The sequence below is a fragment of the Telopea speciosissima genome, chromosome 8 (assembly GCF_018873765.1).
Source record: "Telopea speciosissima isolate NSW1024214 ecotype Mountain lineage chromosome 8, Tspe_v1, whole genome shotgun sequence".
Classification (NCBI taxonomy): Eukaryota; Viridiplantae; Streptophyta; class Magnoliopsida; order Proteales; family Proteaceae; genus Telopea; species Telopea speciosissima.
The window spans coordinates 20,364,349-20,386,523 of record NC_057923.1 but is presented as its reverse complement, the minus strand read 5'-3'; the positions used below and the strand labels follow the sequence as shown (position 1 = coordinate 20,386,523).

Below are 22,175 nucleotides of genomic sequence, written 5' to 3'. Positions count from 1 at the left end.
TTCTTTCCCCTTTTATTTTTTAGGGGGAGAGGTAAGATTCTCTTTGCTTCGTTAATATATTTTAATTCATCCAAAATAAAAACAATATAAATAAGCAATATATAACATGTATCATGCATAAACACTAAAATGGAGAAATATGTATAACGAGACAAGAAACTTTCATTGATTTGAGTACTAATCCTTGCAAATGATCAGTTTGAGGCATCAACTTAGTTTTACCTAAATCTATCAATTTATAGCACAAAATAGGATTAAAAACCATGATTTAAATTTTATACACAAAGATCTTGTTTTTCTGTAAAATCTCCTTTTTCTGTGAAAACTCCTTCAATCTCTGATCTCAAAAACAAAAATCATAGTCTGATAGTCACATGAGCCTTCAATGGCCGTATCAAGATGTATCGGTTGGTATCGACGGTATCGGTCTGTATCGAGCCATATTGGCTGATACATACCAATATGTATCGATACTCTCACAAAACCCTTTAACATACGTATCATAAGTATCGGTACTTCTTGGTCTGTATCGTATCGTATTGGACCATATAGGCTAATACAATACGATACCAACTAAGACACACCATTTTTTATATTAAAAAAAATATGTGTTAGAATAATTAGTTCTATCCGATAGGGGTATACTTGTCCTTTTTTACGTTTATGTTTATTCTCCCTTAGTTGATTCTTATTTAGGTATTCCTAGTCTGAATTGGCAAAGGTAGTTTTCCTATTCCTAGTAGGCTTTCCTATTCCTAGTGGGATTAGGAAAGCTTTCCTATTCCTAGTAGGCTTTCCTATTCCTAGTAGGATTATTGTAACTCTTTGAATATAAATAAAGGGGCTTGGTGATCCATATTGATCACTCAAGCATTCAGTTCTACAGGGCTTCTATCATGGTATCAGAGCAAAATCTGATCTAGGAAGGACTTCTCAAAGTTTTTTTTCTTTTTTTCTTCTCCCCCCCCCCTCCCCCTCCCCCTCCCACAGTTTCTGGTTTCTTCCTTCTCCACCACTCTCGGCTCCTCTCTTTCACTCAGGGCAGCACCTATGAGGTGATCTAATGGAGATTTAGATGCTGCCCTCAACTTCACCTCATTGAAGACTGAAGATTAGAGGTGTGACCTACTGCCGGCAGATTCCCTCCACCATTGGAGATCGTGTTGTTCCCCCAAAAGCTGAAGATCGAATTCTGTTTTTCCTGGAGATTGGTTCCTGCTATTCCTGGTATACACCCCTTCCTGTTTGAAGACTGCAGCATTGGATCAAGTCAAAGACAGATTCAGCTCTGCGATTTCTCTCCAAACAGTTTTTTCGCCCAATTTGCTGAAATTAGGGCTTCTTATTGGCTCATCAGAATCAGCTCATATTTTGAGGACTTGTTCTCTACTACAAGAGGGAACCTCGACCTCAGTTTCAGCCTAGTCTGACGGCTGGAATTTCTGGAAATTCAAAACCCAGTTCTCTGCTCGATTCTGACAACTGTCCTGCTAGGGTTTTTTATTTACTCATCAGAAGTTGCTGGTTTTTTGAGAAATTATTCCATACTACCTGCAGAGAATTCGATCCAAGTTTGAGCTTATTCTGACGGTTCAATTTGTGGGAATTTCAAAACCCGTGTCTTCTACACTTTCGACATCATGTCTGATCTTACTTCAGCTGACTCAGATGGATCTTCTCGTCCAAAGTACCTTCCTTTTGCTTCTACCACTAAACTAGATGGGACTAATTATTTGATGTGGTCAAGATCTACCTATCTTACTATTGCTGGCCGTGACTATACAGGACACCTTACAGGCAGCCTTCCCAAACCTGTTGAAGAAGGACCTGCCCTGACTTGGTGGTTATCTAATGACTCTATGGTAATGTCCTATCTAATACATTCTATGCATTCTTCCATTGCACCCGGTTATCTTCTCCTTGACACTGCTTCCCAAATATGGAAGGCCGCAAAGGATATACCTATTCCGAGGTTGGGAATGATGCTCAGGTATATGAGTTAAGAAAAAAAATTCATGACACTAAACAAATGAGTTGACTATCTCCCAATACTATGCTGAACTTCGCAAGTGCTGGCAAGAACTTGATCATTACTTTGATTATCAGCCCACTACTGCCAATGACATTGCTGCGTACAGGAAGCATGTTGATAAAATTAGGGTTTATGATTTTTTGGCTGGCCTTAATGTTGAATACGATCCAATTAGGGTTCAGATTCTCAGCAAGGATCCCTTCCCTACACTAGAACAGTCCTATGCATTGGTTCATATTGAAGATCGACGACGTGCAGCTATGCTCAATACTACACCTCCGGATCAATCAGCTCTACACACTGGGGACTGGTTCTACTCCTATTGCTGGAAATTCTAAGTCTAAAAAGGCAGCAGTCAAATGTGATCATTGCAGTAAGTTGTGGCACACTAAGGCCACATGTTGGAAGATACATGGAAAACCAGCCGACTTTGAAAAACAAAACTAATCATACTAAGGCTGTCACTACTACTCCTCCTACTGACACTAGACTATCCAAGGATGAACTTCAGGCTTTCCGTCGTATGTTACAGGTTTCCGCTACTTCTACTACATCGACTCCTGTCAGTTCTTCCAACCTCCAGGTTCAAACTTAGCCCACTCAGGTATTTCTTTTGCTGGTAATTGTGCATCGGTAGTCTCTTCTCCCTGGATCATAGACTCCGGTGCCACTGATCATATGACTGGATCCTCCAGCCTATTTCATCGTTATTCTCCTACTTTTGGTAAAGATAAAGTCCGAGTGGTTGATGGTTCTCTCTCTTCTGTCTCTGGGAAAGGATCTATCAGTTGCTCTCCTTCTCTAAATTTATCATCTGTTTTACATATCCCTAAATTTACCACTAATCTTCTTTCCATCAGTAGTCTTACCCGTGATTTAAATTGCAAAGTAACTTTTTCCCTTCACATTGTGTTTTTTAGGATCTGGCAACGGGGGCGACGATTGGATGTGGTAAGATGCATGGTGGATTGTACCTGTGATAATGGGAGTCCTACTTCACCACCACCACTTCCTTCTCCTCTTCATCAAAGCTCATTAGTCTCTTCTGAACTTCAACAATGGCATAAAAGACTAGGTCATCCCCCTTTAGGCACGTTGTCTTTTTTATTTCCAGCTTTAGTTAAAGAGTGTAATAAGGACGAATTTTTTTGTGAGGCCTGTGTTTTGGCCAAACAACATCGTTCCACTTATTCAATTTCTAATAAGAGAAATTCTTCTCCTTTTAATCATGTTCATTCTGATGTTTGGGGACCTAGCTGAAAACCTTCCCTCAAAGGCCATCGTTGGTTTGTTTCTTTTATTGATTGTTATTCTAGGAGTACATGGGTTTATTCAATGCATAACAAAAGTGATGTCTTCTCCTGTTTTCAAAATTTTCATAAGATGGTTCAGACACAATACAATGCCACTCTCAAGATACTGCGGAGTGACAATGGCAAAGAATATATGGATGGTCAGTTCCAACACTCTCTTGCTGCCCATGGAATCCTCCATTAGACCAGTTGTGTCGATACCCTAGCCCAAAATGGTGTGGCTGAAAGGAAAAACCGCTACCTCCTTGAGGTGTCTCGGGCTGTTATGTTTGCCCATTCTGTTCCTTCCCAATATTGGGGAGATGCTGTCCTTACTGCAGCCTATCTCATTAATAGGCTGCCTACCCGAGTCCTTGACTTACAAACCCCTGCTACTTTATTACAAGGATATTCCTCCTTTGTCGTTCCACCTAAGGTTTTTGGTTGTGTCTGTTATACTAGGCATACCAGATCCCCAGGCAAACTTGAACCCCGTGGCGTCCGTTGTATAGACTTGGGATATTATGCATCCCAAAAGGGTTATAAATGTTACCACCCCCCCCACCCATCGTACCTTGGTCAGTATGGATGTTATCTTTCATGAAGCTCTCTCCCATTATCCATCTACACCTCTTCGGGGGGAGACTTTCAAGGAAGATGTGTTGGTTGAGCTTCCTATACAGAACCAACCGAATATTGACCCCACCCCTCTTGAGCCTTCTGCTCCTCCCCTCCCTCCTACTAAAGACAGAGAGGATTTTCTCCAGGGGGAGAACTTAGATGATGCTGAAAATCCCCTTCAAGGGGAGTTGACCCCAGTCCAACAAACCATTAGGGAATTTCAGAAGAAAATTAATGATTCTAATCTCAAAACCTGCCACAGGGGACATTCCAAAAACACGCAGATACCATCCACTGCAGCACCAGGACCAATCCAGTTGCCGGCCCTGGAACCAGGTCGTTCTCTAGGTAACATCTCTTCTCCTTCTTCTCCTGACTTACCTATTGCTCATCGCAAAGGTATTCAGGCTTGTACTCGGCATCCTATTTCTCATGTAGTCTCTTATCATTCCCTTTCTCCATCCTTCCGTACATTTGTCTCTTCTCTTTCTTCTATTCGTATTCCCCAAAATTGGCAGGAAGCTTTTACAGATGGAAAGTGGAAGGCAGCAATGATGGAAGAAATGAAAGCCTTACAAAAGAATGATACATGGGAGCTTGTGGTTCTTCCTCCAGGAAAGAAACAAGTTGGATGTAAGTGGGTGTTTGTGGTGAAACAGAAGGTAGATGACACTGTGGATCGATACAAAACACGATTGGTGGCAAAGGGATTTACTCAGACTTATGGGATCAACTATCAAGAGACCTTTGCACCAGTTGCAAAGTTGAATACTGTCAGAGTACTACTATCTTGTGCAGTATATCTGGGCTGGGAATTGCAGCAGTTAGATGTGAAGAATGTCTTCCTCCATGGAGAGCTTAAGGAGGAAGTGTATATGGATATTCCATCGGGTTTCTCATGTAATAAAACCAGCGGCAAAGTGTGTAAATTGAAGCGTGCTTTATACGGGCTGAAGCAGTCACCTCGTGCATGGTTTGGGCGGTTTCATAAGGCTATGGTTTATGTGGGTTATAAGCAGAGTAATGCTAATCATACCCTGTTTATAAAACGGAATGGTGAAAAAATAACCATTCTCATAATCTATGTAGATGACATTGTGGTCACCGGGAATGATAATAATGTGATCAGCAAATTGAAGACTTTCCTTGGCCAAGAATTTGAAATAAAAGATCTAGGAAACCTTAAGTACTTTCTAGGGATAGAAGTTGCTCGATCTTCTAAGGGCATCGTTCTTTCTCAAAGGAAGTACATCCTTGATTTGCTGACCGAGACTAGAATGCTAGGGTGTCATCCTTCTGATACACCTATGGAAGCTACTACACGGCTTAAAGAAAAGGAGGGTGAACCTGTTGACAAAGGTCCTTATCAGAGATTGGTCGGCAAGCTTATTTATCTATCTCATACACGACCAGATATAGCCATCGCTGTGAGTATGGTAAGTCAGTTCATGCATGATCCTCATTCTTCTCACATGGATGTTGTTCTTCAAATTCTCCGTTACTTGAAGTCAGCCCCGGGAAAAGGAATTCTTCTGCCTCCGAATGGCCATCTTTGTATCGAAGCATATACTGATGCTGATTGGGTTGGATCCTCTGATAGGAAGTCCATCTCTGGCTATTGCTCGTTTGTTGGTGGAAACCTTGTTACATGGCGTAGTAAAAAGCATAACGTAGTGGCAAGGTCTAGTGCCGAGGCAGAATTTCGTGCTATGGCACAGGGTATTTGTGAATTGCTACGGCTCAAAGGCTTATTGCAAGAACTTGGTGTTCCTATCCATCTTCCCATGATGTTGTATTGTGACAACAAGGCTACCATTAGTATTGCTCACAATCCTGTTCAGCATGATCATACAAAGCATGTGGAGGTTGATAGGCACTTTATCAAAGAGAAGTTGGAAGAAGGGTTGATCTGTGTTCCTTTTGTGCAATCTGCTGACCAACTAGCTGATGTGTTCACTAAAGGATTAAGTGAAAAGTTTTTCATCCTATTCTTGTCAAGTTGGGCATGTTTGATATTTATGCTCCAACTTGAGAGGGAATGTTAGAATAATTAGTTCTACCTGATAGGGGGGTATACTTGTCCTTTTTATGTTTATGTTTATTCTCCCTTAGCTGATTCTTATTTAGGTATTCCTAGTCTGAATTGGCAAGGGTAGTTTTCCTATTCCTAGTAGGCTTTCGTATTGCTAGTAGGATTAGGAAAGTAATGTAGTCCTAGATAGATAGGAGACCTACTAGGAGCCACACAACAGGATCAATAGCAAAAGGGGTTGCTGGTTCGAATGGACAGCACTAGACTTTAGGTTAATTCTAGGGTTTAGGATGGGAATTTGGGAATGGGTCTTATATGGCTTTAATATGCAGGTCTAAGGGGTTATTATGGGATAAAAATAATTGGATTTGGTTAAGTTTGAAAATTCTGCAGAATTAGGGTTAGGGTTTCGGGTTTTAGGAATTAGGAAATAGGCTGAATTTAGGGTTTCAAATGGGAATTTAGGGCAGGGTTTTGGATCGAGTATAGGGGACAGTGAGAGGGTAGATCGACCAGGTTTGGGGCTGGTTCTGATGGTTAGTTATGGCTGGACAGATTTTAGATGGATTAGGGTTTTGGGGGAATGGGGCTGTGAGTGATTCAGGGTTAAGTAACTCAAATAAAAAAAAAAAGGGGGTGTTAGGGTTGGCTGTAGAAGGTTAGGGGAAGAAGGGAATAACTAAATTAACAAACAATTCACCGGATCTGCAGATCTGCAGTAGCAGCAAGGAATCGCCGGAATCCACCAGCCCTCACCCTTTATATGACTCACAAGACAATTCTCAGAAGAGAGAAGCAGCAGCAGCCAGGGCCAGCAGCAAAGTCGATTTTTTTTTAAACATAATTGGTGGGGGAGCCTCTCTCACGGTTTCTATTAAATAAGAGGCCAAAGGCCTTATTCCTAAATCTATTACAATTCAAATCTCTCACTTAAAATCGTGGAGAGGTGGACCTAATTAAAAATAACTTAAAACTTAAAGTCAAAAGGTACTAAAACTAGGGTCTCGGTACCAACTCGACTCTTGGAAAAACCAAGACGAGTCGAGATCTCGCCGAGTTGGTGTATTTTTATTTTTTTCAACTCGAAGCCTCAACTTTGGGTCAACCCAAGATCTGGACCCGAGATCCGAGATCTCGCCGAGATATGTCGAGTTTTGTCCAATCAGGTAAGGTATTTAAGTGGTAGGTAGGTTAAAATAATGGGTCGAAACCGAGATCCAACCGAGATCCGAGATCTCGCCGAGATATTACACTTTTGAGACTCATAGGCAGTCTCGTCTCGGCTTTTCCAAAAACCGAGAAACTCGGCGAGATCTCCCGAGTTCTCGAACTATGAGACCTATCTACCCTTAGTAACTTAAAACAACTTAAAACAACTTGAAATAAAAGAAGATTCCCTACTAGCCAATAGGAGCACTTCACTTAAATTTGACCAATTGAACCAATTGGATGCAACCAATTTAAACCGGTTCAATTAAAAACGCAAAATAAAAACTAAGTATAGAACTGAAATAAACTAAACTAAGGCTCCTACTAAAATCCTAGGCTTAGGGTGGCTTCTTCAATTCGAGGAGGCTAGGGTCTGCATCAAAAAGCTTTCCTATTCCTAGTAGGATTATTGTAACTCTTTGAATATAAATAAAGGGGCTTGGTGATCCAAATTGATCACTCAAGCATTCAGTTCTACAGGGCTTCTAACAATATGTATCGGTACTGACAGATACCGATACGTATCGGTCTATTTCGTATGGTATCGGCTGATACTTTAAACCATGCCTAAGTCCCTAATATTTAGGCTTATAGAACTGGTCCATTATAAAAGTCAACAACTCAGCCTTATCCCAATTAAATGAGGTTGGCTGCATGGATCCTTGGTAAGACAGTATATTAATAATAAAAGTACAAAAGAAAAGGAACACATATACAATCTAACTGGGGTCGGCTATATGATCCTTGCCCTACAATCAGCTCTATTTGATGCCATACTTAAAGAAAGACCTAAACAATGCATGTCTTTCCTCAGCACTTCTCCTAGGTAATTTTAGGCATGCCCCTAACTATTTTAGTACCTTCAATCTGAATCAAGTCACTCTTCCAAACTGGAGCATCCGAAGGCCTCCATTGAACATGGACATGCCACCTCAGACGACTTTCTCGTAGCTCATCTTGAATCGGGGGCTACTCCCAAACCAACTCTAATATGATCATTCCTTATTTTATCCTTCCTAGTTTTGCCACTCATCCATCTCATCATCCTCATTTTTGCTACACTGAGTTGATCTATAGATGCTTCTTAACTGCCCAACACTTTGTGTCATACATCATAGTTAGGTCTTATGATTGTCCTGTAAGATTTTCCTTTAAGCTTTAAAGGAATCCGTTGATCACCTAACACTCCGGATGCACCTCTCCACTTCATCCATCTTACTTTAATTCTCTGTGAGACATCATCTTCTATATCACCTTCCTTACTAATGATTGATCCTAGACACCTAAAATGATCACTTTGCGGAATCTCCATCTCATCAACTTTCACCCCCTCATTATTTGTCCCAATGTTACTAAAGTAACATACGATATAATACGTCTTCGTTCTACTTATCTTAAAATCTTTTGATTTCAAGGTTGATCTCCATAACTCCAGTTTGGCGTTAATTCCAATTATAGTCTCATCCACCAAAACAATGTCATAAGCAAAAAGCATACACCAAGGAACCTCATCTTGGATGTCTCTGGTTAACTCATACATGATAAGCGCAAACAAATAAGGGCTTAAAGTTGATCCTTGATGTAACCCAACTGCAATTGGGAAATCACTACCTTGAAACCCCCCCCCCCATGGTTCTTACACTAGTCACCACACCATCATACATATCTTTAATTAAGTTCACATATTTACTTTAAACACTTCTCTTCCCTAGCACATGCCAGTTAAATCTATAAGAACTCTGTCATAAGCTTTTTATAGGTCAATAAAGACCATATGGAGATCCTTTGTGCACTATCTAAATCTTTCCATGACAAAAGTAAACCCAAAAGTACAAAACCCATGGCCCATACAACCCATTGGACACTCAAAATTACATATATTAGTCCATTCTTGATCCAGTTTGATGGCCTGATTTGCTGCTTCCCTTATTGTTCTCTTGAACTATATCAATTTCATTGCCACGTGGTAGACTTGGATGGACTCGGGAGAATCCATGTGAAAGATGACCCACTTCCATCCCACTGCTCAAATTTCAGCCTAAAACACGCACAGAAATGGTTAAAAGTGAGTTCAAGTTTCATAAACTTGAATAACTTTATGAAATCGAACTCGCTTTTAAGGCAGTTTGTCTACCTGTTTTGGCCAGAATTTTAGCAGAAAGATGGATGTGGGATCTCCATCACATAGAACAATCAACCTGTGCTAATGTGACAAGTTGTGATCGACTCCAGCTGTCATGAACAGGTTATTATGAACATCATGACTTCAAAATTATTTTTTGACAGGTAACAACTTTTCTTAATCAAAGAAACTTTTGGACAAAACAAACAGTTCAACAACAAACAAACAAAACAACCAGCATCGCAACTAAATGAAAAGAATAATGCAGGCCCGGTTTTAGGATCAGATTAAATTTGGCCAAGTTTTGGTATAGGTTGGGTTTGGGCTTTAGTTTTTGGAATTTATTATTGTAATGAGCTGAAATGTAAGGCCCAAAAGTGGGGTTTTAAGGGGGTGCACAAAAATTGTTATTATTAGTTGGGTAGGGATTTATCTTATCCTAAGCTGTTAATCTTTGAAGAGGGAGGACCTTGGCGCAACAGTAAGGTTGCTCCATTGCGACCTAGTGGTAGCGGAGTCGAGTCGGGAAACAGCCTCTCCGAGGTAAGACTGCATACATTATGACCCTCCCAGAACCCGTAGTGGGGGATCCTCGTGCAATGGATACGCCCTTTTTTAAGTTGTTAGTCTTTTAGTTAGTTTAGGATTAGAGTCCTTATTCGCCTAGTTAGGAAAGTCTTAGTAGTTGAGTCAATCTAGGCAATATTAATTTTGTTTCTATCAATAAGTACTGTAATCAACCCCCTCTTCACAATTTGGAATTAATTGAATAGTTCGTTTGGAAACTTGCGAGCTGGCTCTTCTCTCTTTTCTCCCTTTTCTCTCTCAATCTGGTAAGAGATCTTTGTCTTCTTTTCTCTCCTCTCCCCCTTCCCCCACGATTCTGGTTTTCCTTCTTTCACTCTCACCTGCGATATCTCTTTCTCACCTTCCACAGTAGGAAGATTTCCCTTTCTTTTCTCCTTCTGTTTCTCTTTTCCCTTCAGCTCCGTTTGGTTGCAAGGGGAATTAAAGGGAAGGGAAGGGAAATTTTTCAAACCTAAAAAAGAAACTTTTGTAATCATTAACCCATGTGACTGTATAAACTACTTCAATTTCTTACTATATTTGGTAATGATACATTTTAATATTTATTTTACATTTTAAACCAAAGGGAATTGGAAGCCAAGTAAAGTGGAATTTAATAACCAAATATGGAATGATTTGGAGTTAGTGATATTGTCACATGGGGTAATGATTACAAAAATTCCTTTTTTGAGTATGAAAATTTCACTTCTCTTACCTTTAATACCCCTTGCAACCAAACGGAGCCTTCTAGTCAATAACCTCCCCTTCTCGATCTTATTTCTAGTAAAAATTTCTCTCTTCCCTCTCATCAGTCCACCCATCAACCACTTCCTCTTTCCCTCTTTTTCTTATTTTCCTTCCTTTTTTTCTCCCATCAGTCCTTATTTCTCCCCTATTTTAACACACACCAATCCTTTTTCTCTCTCTATTCCACCTTATTTAATTCAAATACTTTCTTATTTAAGACATTTAAATTCTGGAAATTAGCCTTTGGGATCTTGTTGTTACCATATTAAATTTTGACTGTTACATCTAGATTCAAATCTGCTCATATTAAGCTGTCAAATCGGAATCTCTTCCATTCCATTAGCGGGTCCATTATTCACAGGGCAATCAGATCCATTAGATCTGATCGAATCAGCATCAAATATATAACATGAAATCCCTCCTCTCACAAATGTATTCCAAGTGCATCCATCAATTTGATTAATAATTGAATTGACTAGACACATTCAAGATGAAGTCTCACGGTGTAAGCTTTTGCTAATGAAATAGCTTTGATTCCAAAAACAAAGTAGGGATAAATGAGGCGTGCTTTGGAATTGAAAGGTTTTAAGATTAGCCTGAATGAAACAAAACAAGTGTAGTGTAACTTTAGTAAAAATAAGAATAAAAAATTCAAAATGGCTTTAGTAAAAAATAAGTCTCAAAATGGAGTGATTAGAATTAATGATAGGGATATATCTAAAAATGATAATTTTCAATAGCCAGGTTCAATCATGAATAAAGAAAGAGAAATTGAAAAGAATTAGAGTGGAGTGGATGAAATGGAGGGGTGCTTATGCAGTTTCGTGTGACCAACACATTCCACAAAAAACTCATCCTTTGTGAATTCATAGAAGAAAGATTGAGTGGCAAAACCAAGAAAGATGAAACAAGGATCAATAGTTCAATACATTTGAGGTAACTTAGAAATGGTGCTAATAAGTACTCAGCTAAGTGAAAATCATTTGAGATGGCTTGGACATGTGCAAAGAAGGCCACTGAATGCGTTGGTAGGAGGAGCAACATGTTGTAGACTAAAGGAGTTGAAAATACAAGAGAGAAGTAGTGAAAAAACATTTGGATGGTGTGTATGAGTTGAATGGAAAAACAGGATTTTTGTAGCTAAGCCTATTTAGTTGGGATTAGGCTTAGTCAAGTAGAGTTGAATAAAGAAACTTAAAACACTATTCAAAATAGTCAAACAATCAAATAAAAACAGTTTGACTTCACATCTGGGTTGTGTGTTTAAGGCACCCTTATGCAGAAATACAGCATCCAAAGGATGAGATAGGAACCATACAGACATTTGCAAATGGTAAAACGATACAAAACATGGCAATGCCAAAATGATACAAAACTTGCAAACACCATTAACCACATCCAAAATAGGTATGCATAGCATCCAACTGTGTTTGATACTTCGATGTATCCCATCCATATGAATCTTTAAGTGTTGAGCATAAAATCCATTCTTTTCTTTTTTCACCTTCTTGATGAGTGTGGGAATGGATCATGTCAAGATGATAAGAAAAAGCAACCAATTTACACTGAATGCAATCAATGCGCTAAACAATACTTTCACTGAGCAGAAAGATCCCCTAACAGAAGTATTTTTGGTGATAACTGACTTAATGAAAACCAAATTGAAGATGCACCAACCTAAAATAATGATCAAAATAAGAAATATGAGATAAAAGAGAAAAATCAAGCATAAGCACTAAACGGCACACAAGGAAAATGAAAAAAAAAAAAAATGCATGAAGATGGAAATAACATTAGCTAAAATCATACCTACCTTCAGATCCTCAATTACAGCCTTCAGCTGGTCATTTTCAGTCATTAGCTTTGTAATCTCATCAGCTTTTGCCTGAAAAAAATGAATACTTTAGTATGTCGAAAAATATAAAATACAATAGGCAGACATGTATCCTAACCAAAAAAAAAAAGGGGGGGGTGGGGAGAGGCAGACATGGGCAACAAGGAAAAAATAAGGTAATAACAAAAATGTATTCAGGCCTTCAATTGTTTAAAAACTAAATAAATCAAAAGCCAAAATATCAACATGCACCATTACAAATTTGCAGAGGCACTGTCAAGCATTAGGGGATCAGAACACTCATCATACTGGAAGCGAAAAACTTGAACTCAAAAATATCTTTGAGTCAATAATACAGATTATTAAATCTTATGGAAGACATACAATAACAGAAACATTAAGATTGTAAGTTGTCTAAAGTATTTATAGAGATTATGTATAGAACACCCCGTCAAGGCATAGAACAAATATTCTACAAGACCATGCCATCATTTCCATCAACCAGACAAGCACTGAGAAAATTACCATAAAAGGGAGCAGGTTAAACTAGATCATGGACAAATGACACTGTGGCAGAGAGAAAACCCAATTCGATGGGGCGAAGGGAGAAAAGAGGAGTGAGACAACAATCTCAACTCAATAACTAATTCAATTCCATTCATTCAAATCCAGAGGGAGAGGGATAAGCAATTACAATGTATTTAAAAAGCTGTAAAATAAAAGAAAATCAAAGCTGACTCTAACTTTCTCTCTCCTATAGTTGCAGACGGCTGAAGAAGTCCTTAACAAACCAAATAACTTAATAATAAAAAAATATATATAACTTGAACTGAAAAGGAATCTCTTCCATACAAAAATTCTTGGGAAAGAGCCCTAAGCTAACTCAAAACAAAACCCTTTTACCTCCAAACTAAGTCCCACAAATTGGATAAACTTTATCGAACAATATAACTTCCTAAATAATAATTAATGGGTCCACTACTAATACCAACCATTTAAGTAAAATATTAACGGCGTGTACCTAAAATTCGGGCCTTATAATTGAGCCATTACAAATAAAAAAAATTTAATACAAAAGCCCAAAACCAAGTACCATCAAAACGGGCCTTAATATTGCATTGAAACTGCATTAATCCCTCTTTTTTTCTTTTTTTTGGTGAATAAAAAATTCATTACCCAAAATCCCAGAGCCCCATCTCTTTGTTTATCCAACCTAACATTTTGTTTGGCCCAAAGCCATTCAAATACTTTGACATGTGGTCCTCCCATCCCTCCTTTCTTGCCACTATCAAGGAAGCCTGGGACAAACCAGTTCAAGCTTTTGCCTCCCCCCTCATATCCTTTGCCAGGAAATTGAAGAATGTTAAATATGCTCTCAAAGCTTGGAACAAAGATATTTTTGGAAACATCAGCTCCCAAGTCTTGGATTGTAAGGATAGATTATCTAGTATCCAGTTCAGGCTTCAATCTGATCTGTATAATGGGCTTCTTGTGGAAGAAGAAAAGGCTGCCTCCTTAGAACTCTCTTCTCTTTTGGCTCAAGAGGAAAGCTTCCTAGGGCAAAAATCTAGAATTAAATGGCTGGAGCTAGGGGATTCAAATTCTGCCTACTTCCATCGCTCTTTGAAAGCTAGAACAAACTGCAATACTATTCATCAGCTTGAGGCTCCTAATGGCACTGTTGTCCGTCAAGTAAAAGACATCAAAGATCTTACGGTTAGCTACTTCAAGGACATCTTTAATAGCTCTAGTGTTGTTGCCTCCTTAGATCATATCCCGGATAATTTGCTCAACAAATTCATCTCCCCGGAATTCCTTAGCTCTCTTCAGGCCATTCCTTTGGAGGAGGAAATTGTGGCTGCCGTTCACTCTCTCAAGGCTAACAAGGCTCCTGGTCCAGATGGCTTCAGCTTGGGTTTCTTCATTACTTCTTGGGATATCATCAAAGAGGATCTCATTAGGACTATTAGGAGTTTCTTCTTCAATCTTTGTCAAATCAAGGGTGTCAACCATACTTTCCTTTGCCTCATTCCCAAAAGGAGGGTGCATCTTCTATGTCAGATTTCAGACCGATCTCACTGTGTAATCTCTTATATAAATTCATTGCTAAAATCTTAGCAATCAGGCTCAAAAAGGTAGTAGATTCGCTGGTCAATATAAATTAGTCGGCTTTTATTCTTGGGAGGAGCATCTCAGACAATATTATTCTCTGCAATGAAATCGTCAGAGGTTTTGAAAGAAAATCCCACTCTCCTGCAGCTTTTATGAAAATTGATATTCCCAAGGCTTTTGACTCTTTGAGATGGGATTTCATTGTGAAGGTGATGAACAAAATGGGGTTCCCTGCTCCTTTTGTCCATTGGATCAACCAATGCATTGCCACCCTTTGCTTCTCAGTTTTGGTAAATGGTAGTCCAGCTAGTTACTTCTCCTCCAAGACAAGTATTCGCCAAGGGTGCCCGCTCTCCCCCTACATCTTTACTTTGGCTCTTGAAGTTCTCTCCAGAAGCCTCCAGTGTTGCACAGATAAGCAGCTCATCCAACCCATCCCCAAGTGTAAGGCAATCAAGCTCTCTCATTTAGCGTTTGCAGATGACCTCATGATTTTCTCTAAGGCCTCCTTGTCTTCTATAGAGGCTATTATGGGTTGCCTCCATCAGTTTGCTTCTCTATCGGGTCTTCATATCAACACCAGGAAATCTATTTTGTTTCTAGCCGGCATCTCTGAGGTTGATAAATCTGCTCTAGAAGAGAAGACAGGTTTCTCTATTGGTCATCTCCTAGTCAAATATCTGGGCCTTCCTTTGATACCAGCAAGGCTCTCAGCTCATCATTGTTCCCCTATGCTCGATGCTATTCGCAAAAGGCTTCAACTTTGGAAAGGCAAGCTCTTATCTTATGCAAGTCGGCTAGTTCTCATCAAGTCAATCATGCAATCCTCCTACATTTATTGGTCTGGCATCTTTCATCTTCCGAATGCAACCATCAAGTCTCTTGAAACCCTTATGGTTGCCTTCCTCTGGAAAGGAAATGACTCCTCGAGATTCCTCCACCCCCTCAAATGGGCTTCTGTTTGCCTCCCCAAGGAGGAAGGAGGCCTTGGCATAAGAAGAATCAAAGAGGTCAACTCAGTAGGGATCACCAAACTGATTTGGAAACTTGCTAATAAGGAGAAAAGTATCTTGGTGGATTGGGTCTATTCAGGCTGCTTCGGTCAGAATCTATCTAGACAGCTTCTCCTTCAATTGATGCTTCTTGGGTTTGGCACAAGATCTTGTCTCTTCATCCCTCTGTCATCGGAGCCATTCAAACCCATATCGAAGACGGGACCTCCACCAATCTTTGGCTGGATCACTGGCATCCCTTGGGAGTTCTCCTGTACCTTATTACCCCTCGCACTATTTACAGCTCAGGTCTTTCCAAACATGCCTTGGTTGCTAATATCATTCAATCTGATGATTGGGATCCCCCAAACACAGTTCTCCCGGACCTAATTCATGTGTGGAATGCCTTGCCCCCTTTTCATAGAAGTCCTCCTAGGAGAGGTGATCGTGTAGTTTGGTCCCCTTCCTCGTCTGGCTCCTTTAGTTCCAAATCAGCTTGGGATCTTCATTGCTCCAGAGGCTACTTAGCTCCTTGGCGGAAGCTTCTTTGGTTCAAGCATCACATCCCTAGTCACTGCTTAACGGCCTGGCGGGTCTTCACAAACTGTCATCCAACGCAGTCCTACTTGCTTCACCAGCACATGGCAGTTTCCCCCTCTTGCTGCCTCTGTTGGACCGTGGTTGAAGATGTCAATCATCTTTTTTTTTAGTGCCCCTTCTCATCCTCTGTTTGGAAAGGAGTTCTTGCTAAGTGCTGGCCCAGAAGCCGAAGAATTTTGACTTTGCCTAGAGATGGATTTGGGCAAACATGTCTTTTACGGGATCTTCTATCTGGGACTCTGTGGGAAAATTAGCTTTTTGTGTTGCCATCAATCATATTTGGATGGAGCGTAATATCAATAAATGGACCCCTAAGTCCAGGTCTTTTCGCCAAATTTGGGACTCCATTTTCTTCGAGATCAAAGCAAAGCTCTCGGCTGTCTCCAGCTCTTGTATTGACTCTCCAAGGAACAGGCATATTGTTGTTTCCTGGGGTCTTCCCTCTCCTCTCTCTGGGCTTCTCCTTGAAGCCACTTGTGTATTTGTGTATTTGTTTTTTCTTTCCTCCTTCTGGGGGCTTTGTAGTCCCTTTCTCTTTGGTAATGAAATTTTTATTCATCCAAAAAAAACACCTCAGAGTGGAGGAAAAAAAGGGGAGGGGGATACACAAGGAGAGAGGGGGGAGCTATACAAGCCTCAAGGCCTAGGAAGCCGGGCAAGGAGACTGCAAAAGAGAAGAATCTAGGCCCTAGGTAACAACAATGTACTTGTTCCTTGGGGAATCTGTAAGAGAGCCATGGGGGAGTGAATAGTGATGCAGATTTATCACCAAATTAGGCTTCTTTACTTAGGAATAAATCTAGGGATGGGTTATATACATGTTGGGCCTTTGATCCCATGGGTTTTCAATGTAATAGGCCACTTTTATGGGCCTAAAATATGGGTAATAAGGTTATATACGGGATTAGTTAGTAGATTTCTTTTTATAAGTAATCCTGTGACTTGGTTAAGTGGTCATGTGACTATTAAGTTGGGCTGGATTAGGACTCTATAAGTCCAGCCATGTTTTAAGTCTATTTCCTTTGTTATTTCACTTTCCTAGTCAGTTTAGGTTACCTAATAGGTTAAGGATTGAACTAGGTCTTTCCTTTTTAGTGTAGGAGTCTATTTTTGAGTCTTTTATAATAGGTTGTAAGGGGGGCAAGTATTGAACACGAATTTTGATATTAATGAAAAGCTTTTTCTGCTCTTCTTCTCCATGGAAGATTTTTCTCTTGTGTTTGATCAAGGTTGGTGGGATCGGTGTTTGATCCGATTGACACCTTGCAGTGGGAAGCCCGGGTGGTTCGTTGGTGGGATTGGTGTTTGATCCAACCAACCCCTTGCGGTATGAAGCCCGATCAGCTCTGATGATTAGCCTTGAGTTTTGTAGAATGAGAGAATCATCACCATCCAATTGGCATTGATGATTAGCCGCCTTGATTCAACAATCCAACACTTCTCTCAAATAACACTGAAATAATCAATGGCCATCGGAATTTTGACGGTGAAGATCTGTTGTGAAGAACAAATTCCACACATTCGATCTCTATGGGTTCGATCATGATTTGCTCCTGTCCAACATAATCCAACTCTTCTCTCAAATAACACTGAAATAATCAATGACCATCGGAATTTACCATTGATTCTAATTATGGGCACCCCTTGAGATTCTTCCTCGTCAATGGCTTCCTCAATCAACTTTGTCTTCTAGATCGTCCACCCATTGCTCAACGAGTGAAATCAATTTGTTGAAGGAAGTTCCCAATCAATTGCATGTGATCAACAATTGGCTCTTAAAGTCCTTACTTTGTCAACGATTTTCTTCGAGGTTTACTTCAACATTTCACAAGTTCTCTTGCACGAGTTGAAGTTATTGGTGGATAGAAAACAAGAGAGTAGGATCCATGGTATTTACAGACAGGTTTGGCTCTAATATCAAGTTGATGCAAACTAATTAATAGATCTACAAGTGATGGGCATAAGAGAGAGAGAGAGAGAGAGAGAGATTGCAAGGATGTGAGAGAAGGGAGAAAACCCTATTCAATGGGGGGGGGGGGAAGAGAGAAGAGATGAGTAAGACAACAATCTCAACTCACTGGCTTAACTAATTCTATTCCATTCAATCAAATTGGTTGGGGGGGGGGGGAGAGAAAAACAATTGCAATGTATTTATAAAGCTGTTGTGATTGAATCAGAACTAAACAACCAGAAACTAAAAACAGAACCGAGAGGAAGATGGAAGAGATTGAGAAGATCAAAGAAAGTTGTGCGATAGAAAAGACTACACTATCGAACAGCCCCACAGTCTTATTTATATATCCTGAAAATAAAGACCTATTATAATCTAGAATCAAAATAGAACTCTACTTAGCTAAGCCTAAGTCTAATTACAAAAGGAAAGGTAAACAATAAAAATGAAGATAAAGATAAACCAAGCTAACTTAAACATGATACCACAGTATAAGGTCCTTGGACCCCGTCGACACACACTATAACACTCCCCCTCAAGCTGGAGTATATATATCTCCATATATCACCAAGTTGATTGCCAGATTGACGAACGGAGTTGTGATCAAGGTTTTAAGTATCTTAATGTATCCGTCGATACGTATCTTATTTTTATGATACAGATATGATACGGCACCTATACGATACCTAAAAAAAGTATCAACTCGATATGATTGATACTTATCGATAGTTCGATACACTAGATACATCTCTTTTAAACTATATAACTCGATCAATGACTCAATCAAGGTACTAAAACTCGCAAGATCTCAGTTTTCTAGGAGATCGAGACGAGTTGATATACGAGTTTCAAAAGTGCATTTTCTCAGTCAAGATCTCAGGTAACACGGTCGAGATCTCGGGTTGACCCAGATCTCGACCCATCTACTCCTTTAAAAGTGTTTTAACTCGACAAAACTTGAGATTTCTCGATCAAGTTCTGTCTAGAAGCTCTTTTCTTCCCCCTTTGAAGGCTATGAGCTCATTTTACCTCTGGATTTCAAGTTGTAAGTTGTCGGAGAGTTGATTCAGCTACACAATTGACGGATTCAGGTACAAAATTGAAGGATTCATCTCAAATTTGAAGCATTTTTCAAAGGTAAACTATTTTTCCCCAAACTACTAGTGAGCATCAATCATAGCATTCATCTCAGCCTCATCATGACTATGTTTATGGTCAGGAGAGCACCGGTTCCGAATATAGTGGCTATGGTCAGTTTGGGCAGTCAGCACTTGAATTCGACAATCAAAGCACTGGGTCAGGTTTTGGGCCCATATTCCCAGTCCCAAACCAGCTACACCCATACATGCTTCAATATGACAGTAGTAGTGGATCACACGCCTCATGGCAACCGCTATACCCTAGGATAGGGGATTTGGCATATGTTGATGACAACTCTTATATGATTGTTGTGGAAAACTATGTGCAACAATACAGCAACACTATGTCATGGGAAGACTATGTGGCACTAGTGGGGACTGAATGCGTGATTCAAGGGAATTTTATGTGATGATAGTTGTAACATTGTTAAACGGCTTGATGTATCACTTTAACATTTCAAATGCTTATTTAAGTTGTTTTACATTAATTGAATGTTTTGCTTGCTTTCTATTACTAAATTATGTGTAGAGTAGGGTATTTTAGTATGTCGTCGCCTACCAATCTAGGGTCAGAAGTGAAACTCCTATTTGGACTTTGTTTTTATAAAATCTGATAGTGTCATTATGTTTAAATGGCCTAAAATAGGCTGAATACCAAGTTTCAAACCCAAACTAGGTCTAAAACCCACCGAAACCAGGTTTCGAGTTGGAAAAGAATGCAACAACTCGACCTAGATCTCGAGATCTCGGTTTTTCCCAGGGTCGAGTTGGGGTCGAGTTCCTAGTTTTAGTACCTTGGACTCAACACTTAACCAAGAGCTCTTGTAAGGCATTGTAATCAATTTGTTTTGGCAAAATCAACTTGATTCATTATTTCTATTGGCAAGAGCAATTCTAGTAGTGTTGATTTCATCATCATTTGTTAATTAAACAACATGCAATCAAGGATCCAAACCGGATTTGTGCAAGAACAGTTTTCTAACAAAAGTTCTAAGTTTTTGCTCAAATACTATTTTTTAGTGTAATTTATTTTTTTGCAATGGATCACTAGGTTAGCGAATGATTGCATCAACTTTTTTTTTTTTTTTTGCAATGAGGTGTGTACCTAAACCCTAAATCTTCCCCAAACTGAAACTGACAATTTTTTTCTCTAATAGTACAAGTACAAAACTTCATCCTTTATACATAATCAATTGAATGCACTTGTCTTGTCGTACTTTGTTCTCCTCTTTATACATGATATATTTTACATACTACTTATTTATAGTGTTTTATGCTTCAAAACTGTACTTCACATGCATTTTAAACAGGCTCTGTTACTTCGATTCTCCCTCCAAAGGTGTTTGGTTGTGTGTGCTTTGCCCGTAACCATCACCAGCATGGTAAGCTTGATCCTCATGGACTCCGATGCATTTTTCTTGGATATTCAGCGACTCAGAAAGGGTACAAGTGCTATCATCCCTTCTCTCGCCGCATGATTGTCTCTATAGACATGTTCCATGAGAGTGAAGCTTTTTTTCCCATTAGCGCACCTCTTCAAGGGGAGTCCTCTTCACGGGAAGATGTGCTTTTGATTGCTCATATGGAAGAAGACATGGTTCAAGAGACTTCGGTCCAGGGGGAGCCCATGGTTCCCATGGTTACTATGGGAGAGCCCACGGCTACTCAGGGGGTTCCTACAGTTCCTTTGAAGGTGTTTGTTCGCACCAAGTCAAAAAGGAGGAAGATGTAGGCACCACTACTACCACTGAGCCACTTCAATCATCACCTCCTGATCCATGTTCTCCCATTCAATCTTCACCTGGTAAGTCTCCTCCTATTTCTGATCCTACATTAGATTTACCTATTGCCATTCGTAAACCTATTAGAACTTACACTTTACACCCTATTTCCAATTTAGTAACATAGGAGTCTTTTTCTCCTTTTCATGCTTCCGTTTCATCCTTGTCATCCATTTCTATTCCTAAGCACTGGCAAAAAGCATTAGCAGATTCAAACTGGAAGGTTGCGATGATAGGAGAAATGAAAACACTTGGAAAAAATGAGACGTGGGATTTAGTCACTCTTCCTACGGAGAAGAAACCTGGGGGGTGCAAATGGGTGTTCACTGTGAAGCAGAAGATGGATGGTACGGTTGATAGATACAAAACTCGATTAGTCGCCAAGGGCTTCACCCAGACATTTGGTACAGATTACCAGGAGACCTTTGCTCCCAAAAATACTGTTCGGGTTATTCTCTCGTGTGCCGTTAACATGGGATGGGAGCTACAAAAACTGGATGTAAGCGTTCCTTTATGGGGAACTTGGAGAGGAAGTTTACATAGATATCTCTCCTAGGTTCTCTAGTCCAAAAACCCATGGGAAGCTATGCAAGTTGAAGCGAGCTTTGTATGGGCCGAAACAGTCACCTAGAGCGTGGTTTGGGCACTTCCATAAAGCGATGATTTTTTATGGTTACAAACAAAGTAATGCTGATCATACTCTGTTTACCAAGAAAAATTGTAAGTTGATTACTGTTCTTATTGTGTATGTTGATGACATCGTGGTAACAGGAAGCGACAGTGGTGAGATAGCCCGGTTGAAGATTTTCTTGGGGACTGAATTTGAAATTAAAGATCTGGGAAAGTTACGCTACTTCCTTGGGATTAAGGTTGCGCGATCATATCAAGGTATCTTCCTTTCTCAACGGAAGTATATACTTGATCTGCTGACCAACACTGGGATGTTAGGGAGCAAACCAGCAGATACTCCTCTAGAGGCAAATTTTCACCCCAAGCAAAAGGATGGTGAACCTGTGGATAAAGGGAGATATTAGAGATTGGTTAGGAGATTAATTTATCTCTCCCCCACTAGATCGGATATTGCATTTGTTGTTAGTATGGTCAGCTAATACATACATGAACCCTATTCCTATCATTTGGAAGT

General features: G+C 39.8%; 1 protein-coding gene across 2 annotated transcripts in view; it reads right to left on the bottom strand.

Moving 5' to 3' along the window:
• The window catches only part of LOC122671234 (golgin candidate 5-like), a 77,158-nt gene that overhangs the window by 48,587 nt on the left and 6,396 nt on the right, over nucleotides 1-22,175 (bottom strand). Inside the window, exon 4 of one of the 2 annotated variants that reach the window (XM_043868347.1) lies at nucleotides 12,436-12,507. In XM_043868347.1, the coding sequence (XP_043724282.1) occupies nucleotides 12,436-12,507 (72 nt within the window). Of the gene's footprint in view, nucleotides 1-12,435; nucleotides 12,512-22,175 lie in introns of both variants that reach the window. The other variant, XM_043868348.1, reaches the window with a different exon arrangement.